Here is a 12,301-nt window from a genome sequence, read left to right on the forward strand (position 1 = left end):
ATGTATGTAGATTTTCCTAAACTTAAGGTCTATTCCAGAGGAGAATCCAGGGTTATCCTTTCTTGCATTGCAAGGGAGATACAACATTTTCTTCATTTAAACAGCTGGAATAAATATCTTTTGAAATTTTTTAAAAATCATTTTTATTTAAGTAGAGTGCATGTAGTACCTTGTAGCATTATCTATTTTCTAAATCCTTTAAGAAATTTAGAGATGCTCGTCAAAATACTTGAGTACTTTCAGGTTCAATACAGATCCTACAACTGACTACTTTTCTTTGCCAACTTAGCCGAACATGTCTACAGTTATATTGAATACAAACACTTTAGTATTAGCTTTAGTGGTAGCAGAAGTGTGAGTTAGCTGTGCTCTGATCACTTTGATCAGCCCAGAGGTTGTTCCAGGGCATCAATAATAAGGTATTTCAGTACAATGAAAAATGAAGGTTACATAACATTACTCATGCATACATAGGCTTAATTCGTTAGTAATTTTATTATCAATATTTTGCCTATCAAAAATCATCATCAAAAAAAATTGTGAAAAAAATATTCTTAGTAAGTTTAACCTGCTTACAGCTATATCAATTTTGTAATTGCTAGAATTTTTTTATTTCATCTTCTTTTTCTTTTTCTTTCTTTTTTTTTTTTTTGATTTACATGTTTATTCAGATTTTATCCCTGGGATATTCCATTCAAATGCATTTTTTTGTATTTTGTTTGCATGCTAATGTAATGTATGCACTAACATTAGTGTTAATGTACTAAATTTTTTAAATATTTTAGATGTGTTTAAAATTATAAAATGCACATACACTAGCATTCATTCAAAATGCATTTTCCATGCATGCATGCATACAGCCATTTCAAAATAGGTTGAAGCGGAGAATGGTAATAGGTAATAGGCAATTGGAGGTCATTCCTAGATGCAAGAATACCTGAGATGACTTGTGTTTCTTGCCAACAACACAAGTTGTTGTTTGAGATATTTCAAAGGGGCACTTGGATGAAAACGCCCCAATTTTTGAAAGTCCAAATAACTGAAGTATTTGAGGATAATATGACTCGATTACGATTATGTAAACCAGATTAGTGAAAATTTTAGCCTGTGAAGTTTAGCCATGAAATTTTGGTTTAAAAGGAAAAAGAACAATAGGGTTGAGTAAATGACGTCATTTACTCACAATTTAGTTGCTGAATAAAACTGATATTTTTCATACCCCACTTTTGGCTGTCAAGAAATATGTTGCTTGGCTACTATTGGGGCCATATAGATTGGTTTACCCAAGTTTAAAGTCATTTCCAATTTTCATCCAAGTGCCCCTTTAATAGTGTTTACATAGTCAACAAAACCATTTAAAATGCCTGGATTATTCGTGTTTTAATGCATGCTGACTGTGTCTTTTGGTCATGTGATCCCCATTTGCCGTTCACCCCTTCAACGTCTTTTGAAACAGCTGTATACTCATTTAGGGATGTTTCAACACATTTCCAAACTACGAGTCAAGGTTTAGACACTTCTTACATCACTACAAAATGAATATTCCCATAGTGTAAGTAGAATCATAATTATATATTATTTGTTTTCCTGCACACCTGGCAACATTTCATTAGTATACTAGCATTGGTTGTAAATGAATATTTTTGTGGTTAATATAATGGTTATTAATGTGAGGTCTTCACTTTTAAAACACTATGCTAAGCCGATCTCTGAAGTCAAGTACTGAAGTGATGACGTCAAGAAATTGTTTTTAAAGACATTTAGGATTTTGATGACATTCTCAGAAACTGTAGGTAAAAATATGATATGATCCAAAATTTCAGACCCATAGATTGAAAAAAAGACTGAGATATAGGTAATTTGTATATGTAATAGGACTCCATGCTGTCCAATTAAGAAATAATTGAACGAGGGAAATTCTGAGGACTTCCAAAATTGGATGAGGCTGTAGGCGGAGTCCAATTTGGCAGTCAGAGGAATTTTTTGAGTAATTATTTCTTGATTGGGGAGCATGAAATCCCATTACCTATTAATTATATAGCTGCCTAATTAACCCCATATCAACAAGACCTGTCCAATTAAGAAAATAATTGGACAGTTACCTATATGGGATTAATGAGAAGCTGTATAATTAAATACCAAAACATCCCCATACATTTTCTCCTAATTGAGGCTGGATCTAACGTGAATGGATCCAATCCAAAATAAAATAAAATGTATGGGAATTTTTGAAGCTTAAGTACCCAAAATCTCCATTTCTGAAGCTCGGAACAACCTTAAAGTTGGCAGAAATGTAGGCAACGGTGTGTTCTCTTCAAATATGCACATTTCAAAACTGAATTGCAAAATTTTTAATTTGATGACGTCACACTTCAGTACTCTATTATATGTCATACATTAAAATTTCTAAATTGCTACTTTAACATTGATAAGTGAAAAAATTATTGACCATCTTGTCATAGTCTATTGGCAAGTGACATGTAGTGTGCTTCGCCCCAAGAGCTGCCGCACCAACAGCGCAAGTTTCTGTCAAGTTAGACAGAGTGATGGACTTGATTATCTTGGGCTCGGCTTCTCGTATTGCTTGAACAAATCCTGACAAGACATAAGGCATTGATATCAAGGATGTTGTAGTGGTAGTGCGCTCACTCTGGGGTCTCATCATCCTATGAGGTCAGTTTATGTCGCCCTTGATTTCAGGGTTTTCCCCCAGATTCTACAGCTTTGACGGATTCTACACAATTTCTTCCCTCTGCCAAACCTAACATTCTAAATTCCAATTTGACTTACGAGTAATGACTTCCTGACATATTTCAGCCTAGAGGTGGTTTCATGATCATCCCATCATTATTTAACAAATAAGACACAGGAAGTGACGTAAGCACAAAAAAAGCGTAAGGAGAAGCATGAGCTTTAGGCGAGTGCTTTTCACACTTCTCGAGTGCTTACAGCACTTCCTAAGTGCTTTATTACTGAACAGAGCATGGAAAAAGCTGTTTTGCTCGTTTCATTATGTAGTTACTAATTTTATTTTGATATCAAATTTATTTACACAAAATAAAAAAGTTACAAAATCTAGTAGAACCTCATGCGCGCAGGTGGGGTCAGCACTGTGCTCTGTTCACTAATAAAGCACAGTTTTCGACCAATCAGCATGCGTGTACTATCCTAACTATATAATAATATAATTTATTATTTAACTATATTGAGTAAACAAATATTTACCTTCCTTAAGGAGTTCCCAGCTTTTCCACACTGATCCAACACACACTACCTGGAGACCTCCTGGCCTTTCTAGAAGTGACTAAACAATAGAAAACTAGATCAGCTCAGAGGTTGTTTCAGGGTTCGATCTGTGAGTTAGCCATGCCCTGACTTAGATCAACCAAGAGGTTGTTTCAGGGTTTAATCTGTGAGTTAGCCATGCCCTGACTTGGATCAGCCCAGAGGTTGTTTCAGGGTTTAATCTGTGAGTTAGCCATGCCCTGACTTGGATCAGCCCAGAGGTCGTTTCAGGGTTTAATCTGTGAGTTAGCCATGTCCTGACTTAGATCAACCCAGAGGTTGTTTCAGGGTTCTATCTGTGAGTTAGCCATGCCCTGACTTAGATCAACCCAGAGGTTGTTTCAGGGTTTAATCTGTGAGTTAGCCATGCCCTGACTTTGATCAATTCTCATGAAAACAGTGAAATCTACCGTACTAATATTGTGACGTGTCGCATACCTTGTCCATCTTGGGTGCTAATGCTACTACATGCTTCCCAAGATCAATACCAGCTAACTTAAAAATGTGCTTGCACAATGGATCGTTGTTATCCTTGGCACCTGGAAAAACAAATATTCAGAATTGTGCAGCATTTTAGTGTGGCTTGGATTCGCAGTATTAAATAGCTTTACATAACAATACTGATAAAAAATATGATCTTAGTGGGTGGTGGTTTACTGCTCGCCTCTCACCACTGTGGTCCAAGTTCGAGCCCCGGCTCAGACTGGATCGTAATTTATGTGAATTAAGTTTGTTTGATGTGTTGTTTTCTCCTATGCTACAAGGGTTTTCTCCGGTTTTCCTCCCTCTGTAAAGATCAACATGTGAGTCGAGTGATGTATGTTGTACATATAGAATGTAGTGGTAGTGCATGTGAAGGGAACCTCACAGAAGAGCCCTGTATGGGAAGTGATGGTTGCCAATATGTTTAATATATGTTTGATGATGATGAGAATGATGGTGAGAGTGATAATAAATTAAAGTTGGTGATGGTGATGATTTTGGATGATGATGATTGATCGTGGTGTTAAAGGTGATGATGAAGATGATGATAATGATAATATTTTGTATAATACATTTCACTGACCATCGGCAACTTCTTTACAGAATTTAGCAAATGCAGCTTTGTCAAAGTGTTGATATGCATGTGCGAGGAGTCCATACTTGTCTTGAATCTAAAGACATTAAAATTAAACCCTAAAGGTTGGTTTAGACGGTATGATTTTCGCACCATCCTACAACTCCAGTCGTAGCGTGTAAATCAAGCCTACAACTCGCCTACGACAGACATGAGCATGTTGTATACGATAGTTGTAGGCGAAAATCGTACCGTCTAAACCAGCCTTAAGAGATACATACTATGACCAGCTCTGGCACAATGCTTACATACCCACAGGGAGTGAGATAAAGAAATCATGTATTTTTAGAAAAAACGATTTTGATGTACGTAGGACACACTTCACTTGTGTTAAGAAGGGCTTCCTAATTTATCATTAATGAGGTCCCACAACACAACACTGGGGACTCCAAATTTACCAGTTACATCTGAGGACCTGTCCCGATTCAAATTCTAAGTGCAATCACTGCAATGTCAACTATTAATTCGCAGGTTTTATCACTTTGCTTTGTTGATGCAAATGCTGCTTTTACCTTAAAAAAGCTAAGCATTGCTTGTTTCACATGCGTGATATCAAAGGGTGGAGGCACTAGGCCATCGTCTGCATCAAACACTGTCTTGATAGCTTTTTGGGCAATCCAGTATGCTGTAGATGGACAACGATGAGAGGAAGAATGATGTATAAATTAGTGCAAGATTGCAAGGCTGATTGAGAAGTGGACTGATGGAAGCCATAAGAACCCGATGGATGGATGGATGAATGGATGGATGAGAGGGATGGATGGATGAATGTTAAGTACTTGAATGAATGAATGAACATTAGCAGAGGATTTAACCTATAATTTAAATAATTCTGAATAGAGGCTTAACACCATCACATGATGGCCGCAATTTCAGGAGGCAGGAACAATTGAATTTGGTTTACATTAGAAAAAAATCAGTTTCCCAAGGTAAAAAGACTATTGTTATGCCTCCTGTCATGGCTGCCATAACACAATCTTGCAAAGCCACTATAGATTTTAATAGCCCTTATCGCAGTTGAGCATGTTACTCCAACAAACCAGCAGCATTTCAATGAGCGTAGCATCAAAACGAGGCTATCAGGTAGAGCTTTGAAGGGTTCGCTAAGAAATTTACTACAAATCTGCAGCGAGAGATCACTACATTTTGATACCATGAAACTTCAATTGAACCTACCACTACCCTCATCTCCCAGTAGATGACCCCAGCCTCCACAGTGAAACGTCTCTCCATTAGGATTCAGTAGCTGACAGTTTGAACCTGTACCGGCAATAAGGACAACACCACCTATAACCACACACAACAAGACCATGTAAATCAATAGAAAATTTATATCAACAGTAGAGCCTTTTATTATATAGCTTAGTACATGCGCTCTGATTGGTTGAGAACTAGTGGTTTATTAGTGAATGGAACACCTGTTGCTGATGCATTCATAGGCACAGCGAACTTTGCAAAGGATTGCACTGAAAGCACTCAAGAAGTGTGAGAAGCACTTGCACAGGGCTTGTGCTTCTCCTTCACACATCTTTTATGCTTACGTCACTTCCTGCATGATGTACTGCTAAACGGAGCACAGAAAGAGCTGTTTTATTTGTTAATTAGCTAGGATGAAATATTTTCCCATTTTAGACGTGTCATTCTTTTGAGAATAAAGGTGTTGACACACAGCGCAACATTGCAAGCAACAAATTTGAATCGGGGTGATACACATTGCAACAAAATCACGCAACATTGCTTGTGTCAGCCTGCTATGCTAAGATATTTGGTCAGCAGTTATAAATTTGGTGCAAGCTGATTGGCTGGAAATTTCAAAATGTTGCACGCAATATTGCAGCCATGTTGACACAATGAAATTTGTTGCTCGCAATGTTGCAAGAGTAGAGCGCAATTCACCTTCAGATTTGTTGCATGCACCAAGATTCAGGGGTAGACACATGCTGCAATGGTCCAGTAGCTTGCAATGTTGCACCGTGTAACTGTACCTTTTAAGATTCTTTGATGACCAGCGAAATTAGTTTTAGCTTGGTCATACCTTGTTTCTGGTTCAACATTACTGGTCAAAATAACCAGACAGACAGGTTCCAATTCTGGCCAGCCATTAAATTTAACCCTGGAATAGTTAACAAACCTGAGTCAGATGCCGTTGATATTGCACCCAGCGTGTCCACACACATGTGATAACTAGTACTACAGTTAGGATAGACAGACTTCATTGTGGCCACAGCTTCATCTTGCTGTTTTTTCTGCTCTAGGCCACTCAGAGAAAGTCCCTAAAATCAGACATGGCAGTCACTTATTACAAAATGTTTGCAGAGGTATACACCTAATTAAAAAACGTCGGGTTCAAAAAAAGGTTATATCATCAAAGCTAAGACCAAAGGGGAGTATGTAAAGACAAACAATTATGCTAATTTCATGCGTATTGAGTTTTCCCTTCCTGTGCACATTTTATGCATCATGGCTTTGGCATGTTGTTAACCTAGGTTGCTCTACTGTGCATTTTTACATGTCTATATGCAAATATAATACACATTTTGGAGTACCCAAAATCCTTTTTGGTCTTAGCTTCGATGATATGACCTCAAACCTGACTACGTTTTTTCAATTAGGTGTATATAGAAAGGTACAGTAAGCATTCTGTGAGAAGAAAGGATATGCATGAGTTTTGACACATAAATTTGCACCAACTCCAAGGAAAATCAAACTATAATCCATTAAAAACTCATTAGAGCACATGCAGTAAAACCATAAAAACAAAGTTGATATTAACAAATAATAGATATTCTGAGACTAATAATTGCTATTGCTCAACCAGAACATTCATCATACAAAGACAAATACACAAGAGACCATTTGTGTCTTTTGTTTAATAAATGTTCTGGTTGAGTAATAGCAACTATTAGTCACTAAATAGCTATTGTCGGTATCAACTTTGTTTTTATTTCATGCTACCTTGCAAAGAGCTAGCTTTTACGTTATACAAACATAGAAGGACACATGAGTTTTAAAAAATTTCCTAGTCATAAAAGAACCTACGTGGTGAAAGCCTGAATATTAAAGCCATGCACTCCGAAGAGAGAAATATAGTGTTAATAATGTGAGTGAGCACCAACCAGTGATAAAAGCTTTGTCATCACATCTATTCCTGCACTTCTTTTTGCCTCTTCTACCATCTGATTTATTCTCTTTAAACACTCCTCCATTCCAATCAACTGAAATCAAAATGAAACTCATTCTAACAACAAACATTAGAAGATTTTTAATCAAGAGTAATACTAAGGGCCTATCCCATGTCCTCCGTCTGAATTTCACAATTTTGGAAGATTTTTATGTCGTCATCAGAATTTTACTCTTTATAAGGCCTTGCTCTCAGTAACTCATTAGATCAGCCTGGCGTTTGTTGCTAGCTTGTGGCTCTCGTCTTGTGGTTTCGAGGCTATGTCACTCTGTCTTTGAAATTTACTCAATCTGTAGTAAGCTAGATTTTAAAGGGCCAATGACATGCTTTTTCAATTATCTGTACCCACCTACCAAACCTCTCCACTTACCAACTCTTTAAAACTCTCTCTGCCAATCCTCCCTCCACACACACCAATCTTAAATAGATAATTACTAAGGGCACGCAGCATTCGTAGGTATAATGCAGGCAGCTTCGGGCTACACCCTCATTATACGCATTATACCTACGAATGCTACGTGCTGAAGTGATTATCTAGTATAATTATTGTTCTTATCAAAATCCAATTGTTTTCTTTCCAGCTTGTTTATCATAGAAACAAAGCCAATAATGGATGAACTAAATGATGTCTGATTTTCCTCTATGCATTCGTTGGGATAATGCAGACTGAAAACAATGGATTTTGATAAGATCAGTAATTATACCCAACAAACATCCCCTCTGCAATATACCAAATAACCAATATACCAAATTTCCCTCTCCCCTCCCCCCACCATACTTACGTACCAACCCACTTCCTTCCCACTTTTAAACCCCATGAAAATAATACATTTATTTTGGTAGTTTAATATTCTACATATATATGTACTTCTCGTTAAGCTAAATAAGTTAAAAAAAAAAAAAAATATTGACGCCTTGGGAACTCACTAATTCATTCTGATATCAAGCTTTAAATTTAAGCCTATGTCAGAAGTCAAGCAAGGATGATTTCAAGACTGCGCAACTAAAAACCCTCAATTGCTTGGTTAATTTACTCTGAAATCTTTAAATTATAATTATAACCCTATATTATAAATTAGACTACGAAAATCATTGTATAATATTCTTATATTATTCATATTAATATACTGACCCAGTGATTGGTTCCTAGTCCCGTGCTTCGCCCTATAATCTTTCCATCTTGCGAGAAAATCACTGCAGTTGAACGAGTTCCACCGCTGGAAAATTTAAAATATTCGATCAAAATACAACAATATCGAGGTTTAAAGTGATTTTTGTTGCTTTTTTTACCCCTCGATTCCGCCAAAGTAAACTTTGCTTGAGTCCGCCATGTTGGATCAGCCTAGTCTCTCACTGAATCCGATAACACAGGAAGACCAATTGAAAACATTTGAAATCAAAACTGAAGCGAATGATTTATGTTTTCAGTGATTTGACTTCCGCCTAAAACAGTTAGAACTTTTACAAACAAATACTTCCTAAAGGAAAAGTAAGAAGAATCTTTTATATAACTGCTTTTCGTTTTGGACGTACCGGAAGTCGTTTGACCTGCGTTTGACGTCACACTTGACACAATATAAAAACCCTTAATACGTAAACTGCTCGTAGACTAAAAATATCACATCAAAAGCGCATATGCTCAGTACAATTTCCATTTAATCCCCTTCCTAGCCATCCAGTGCCCCGCCAAAGCTTGACAGGTAAAAATAATGGTAGAGGAGAGGGGGAGGGCAGAGTCTGAAAAACAGCAAACTCGTACCCAGTCGTAGTCTGCGCTGCATCCGGAATTTTCTGTCACGTTCGGAGGCACGCAGGCTAACCCAGTCGTTAAATTTTGCCGCTACGGATCGCGGTGCGCAAAGCACCGGGAACTCACTAAATCCTTCTCATCAGCCACAGCGTGAGATCAACAAGACAAGAGAAGCGACTGGGTACGAGTCTGGAAAAAGAGACTGGAATTCTTGAAGGTGCACACTGTGTAGCAAATCTTGGTGGCGTCCAGAATCTATATGTTCTACTTTCCCAAGCAGTTTCTCACTTTTCTTGCATTGAGTAAGGTTTATCAGATCTTTCGTCAGTTTATATATTTAATTTTTCTCCATCTTTTCGTTTGTTCTTTACTCCTTGAGTACTAAGGCTGCGTTCATAATGTATGGCGGGAGGGGGGGGGGGGGGGGGGGGGGTTGGTAAAATTGAGGGGGGATCGGGGAAATTTTGGTAGGAAAAAGGGGGATGGGCACATTTTTATCAAAAAATGGGGGATGCACAATTTTTGGAAGAACTACAAGCCTTGCTTCGGGGGGATCGTGTTTTTTTTTTTTTTTTTTTTTTTTTTTCGTGTTTATTTTATTTTATATATATTTATTTATTTATTCATTGTTTTTTTGTTTTTGTTTTTGTTTTTTTGTTTTGCATGACTTTAAGGGGGGTGTTAAGAATCATTCTGGACATTTCAAATTTTCACCTGCCCCCCTCTGCCATACATCATGAACGCAGCCTTAAAGGGTAGAATCAACCTAGACCAGCCCGCAATTCAAAATGGTTACATGCATTTTGAATTAGTTTTGAAGTTAACTACAGAGTCCCTTTTCTCAATGGTCATTTTAAATCCATTATTAGTTACTATTGAAACCTTTCAAGTTAATTCCTGCGGTAAACCAACGTAGATATAATGATTATAAACTGGTTCCCCCTCGAGTGAATAATACTCGACTTACTCTAGCCGAACAATAGACAATAACGAGTATTAAATTCAGTATCTTTGCCTTGAAAAATGCATATAATATGAAAGATGTCGTTACTTTTTCAAAATACGAATTTAAATATAAATTATCTTATTATTCGCCTCGAGGATCTAAGACGAAAACACTATTTGCATAAGTGTCCATAAGCAGCTGTGGAAAAAATAGCATTCTAAATCTAACGAATTCGGATGCCGCGCAAGCTCACAGACACAAACCATCTGCCAAAGCCGGGAAAAGAAAATTGAACACGAGGCCGACATTCTACATGATCTGGAAAAAATGGCACAAAATATCCTAGAAAAGTTCCAACCCGAAGAGATTAAGCGCTTAGAAGATGCATTTAGAGAGAGTCACCACCCAGATACTTTATCATTAAGGTTTTTGGCCGCTGAAATTGGAATCCCTAACGACGAAGTAGAGGTAAATGGGAAATACTTTATGAGGATTTCAAAAGACGATGTTAGGATTAATTATTTCATTCAAGCGACGAAGAATTTTTTCAAATAACTAACTGTTTTTTACAAGCCATTTTGAGCGACGGTCCTTTAATTTCTTCTCATGTACAATCTTCTAAAAATTCGTATATAATACCTGTAATACCTATATAGGTATAATTGAAGTTCATTCTATCTATTTGTTTTGACAAAAGATTATGAATGTTAATGCTTCCAACCTCAAAGACGCCATTTAAATCGTACTAGGTTAAAAACAAAAGTCACATCTCTCTTGAGTGCCTTTTTTTAATTTTCAAGTTCGGAGTAAAGGGGGGCCGAATGTAGGTATATATATGCTTTTGCAACATGGGAGATCTTTTCCCAAAAAGCTCATCACTATAATAAATAAATAACGAGTTTTATTGTCTCCTAATTTTTTAGAAATGGTTCGAGGCAAGGTTGTCAAAATGGCGAAAAGACGAGGGATTCATTCCAATTGCAGAAAGAGCAGCATTCTTAACCAATCCTCAGAATAATTCTGTCAAAAATAGCAAATGAGAGTCATGGATTTAAAACGCACTTCAATTGTACACTTTAAATAATCTTCGACGTTTAATCATCGCAAAAATGATAATATAAACCTGGAATATTAAACGTGCTTACAAAATAAGCAAAATATACGTACTATATTTAGACAAACTCTGATATACTTGGAGGATTTTCAATGTATTTAAGTTAAGGGAATAGTACAACGTATGGAAAAAAAGGATAAAATAAGACGACACCATGAGCTGGCTTAGGGAAAAAATAATTTTTATCAAATTTTGTATCGAACCAAATGATTGAAGGCCTCGAATTTTAAAGTATGACGGTTTTATGGCGCCCTGTACTAGTATCTATGGCCATCTTTTCTAACTGCTTTGAAACCGCGAAAAAATATTCCATTTATTAAGAGATCTAATTTGAATAAAGTTTAGTGCTAGCCTTGTATCCACTTTCGATCGTGCGTTACTATGCATTTATTAGTCTTTTTTTTTTTTTTTTTTCATTCCATTCATGTTCAGTTCAAGTTTCAAGTTCCTAGATTCAATCCTTATTCGTTCAGTCTCTTGCCAGTGGTTCCTTTAAAACATTCACTCGTTCATTCGTCGATGAATTCATTCATTCTTTCATTCGTTCATTCATTCTTTCATTCGTTCATTCTTTCATTCGTTCATTCTTTCATTCGTTCGTTCGTTTATTTGTTCATTCGTTCATTCGTTCATTCGTTCATTCGTTCATTCGTTCATTCGTCCATTCGTCCATTCGTCCATTCGTTCATTCGTTCATTCGCTCATACTTTCATTCGTTCATTCGTTAATCCGTTCATTCGTTCATTCCCTCATTCGTTCATTCGTTCATTCGTTCATCCGTTCATCCGTTCATTCCCTCATTCGTTCATTCGTTCATTCGTTAATCCGTTCATTCGTTCATTCCCTCATTCGTTCATTCGTTCATTCGTTTATTCCTTCATTCCTTCATAGATTTCTACACTCGGGCT

General features: G+C 36.8%; 2 protein-coding genes across 2 annotated transcripts; one reads left to right on the top strand and one right to left on the bottom strand.

Moving 5' to 3' along the window:
- Positions 1-471: 471 nt before the first annotated feature.
- LOC116301978 (N-acetyl-D-glucosamine kinase) lies at positions 472-9,070 on the bottom strand. Its single transcript, XM_031711155.2, has 10 exons — positions 8,874-9,070; positions 8,716-8,800; positions 7,519-7,617; positions 6,534-6,675; positions 5,579-5,689; positions 4,915-5,027; positions 4,352-4,439; positions 3,724-3,824; positions 3,226-3,304; positions 472-2,595 (listed from the first exon to the last, which is right to left on the bottom strand). Exons 1-10 carry the CDS (start codon positions 8,912-8,914, stop codon positions 2,420-2,422), a joined length of 1,035 nt encoding a protein of 344 aa, XP_031567015.2. The 5' UTR covers positions 8,915-9,070; the 3' UTR covers positions 472-2,419.
- A 1,371-nt stretch (positions 9,071-10,441) lies between these two features.
- On the top strand, positions 10,442-11,751 carry LOC116301956 (homeodomain-only protein). Its single transcript, XM_031711129.2, has 2 exons — positions 10,442-10,747; positions 11,203-11,751. The coding sequence occupies exons 1-2, from the start codon at positions 10,607-10,609 to the stop codon at positions 11,317-11,319; spliced, it is 258 nt and encodes an 85-aa protein (XP_031566989.1). The 5' UTR covers positions 10,442-10,606; the 3' UTR covers positions 11,320-11,751.
- The last annotated feature ends 550 nt before the right edge of the window (positions 11,752-12,301 follow it).

The sequence above is a fragment of the Actinia tenebrosa genome, unplaced genomic scaffold, assembly GCF_029948245.1.
Source record: "Actinia tenebrosa isolate PJP-AT-01 unplaced genomic scaffold, QUT_ActTen_1.0 PGA_scaffold12__29_contigs__length_12842862, whole genome shotgun sequence".
Taxonomy (NCBI): Eukaryota; Metazoa; Cnidaria; class Anthozoa; order Actiniaria; family Actiniidae; genus Actinia; species Actinia tenebrosa.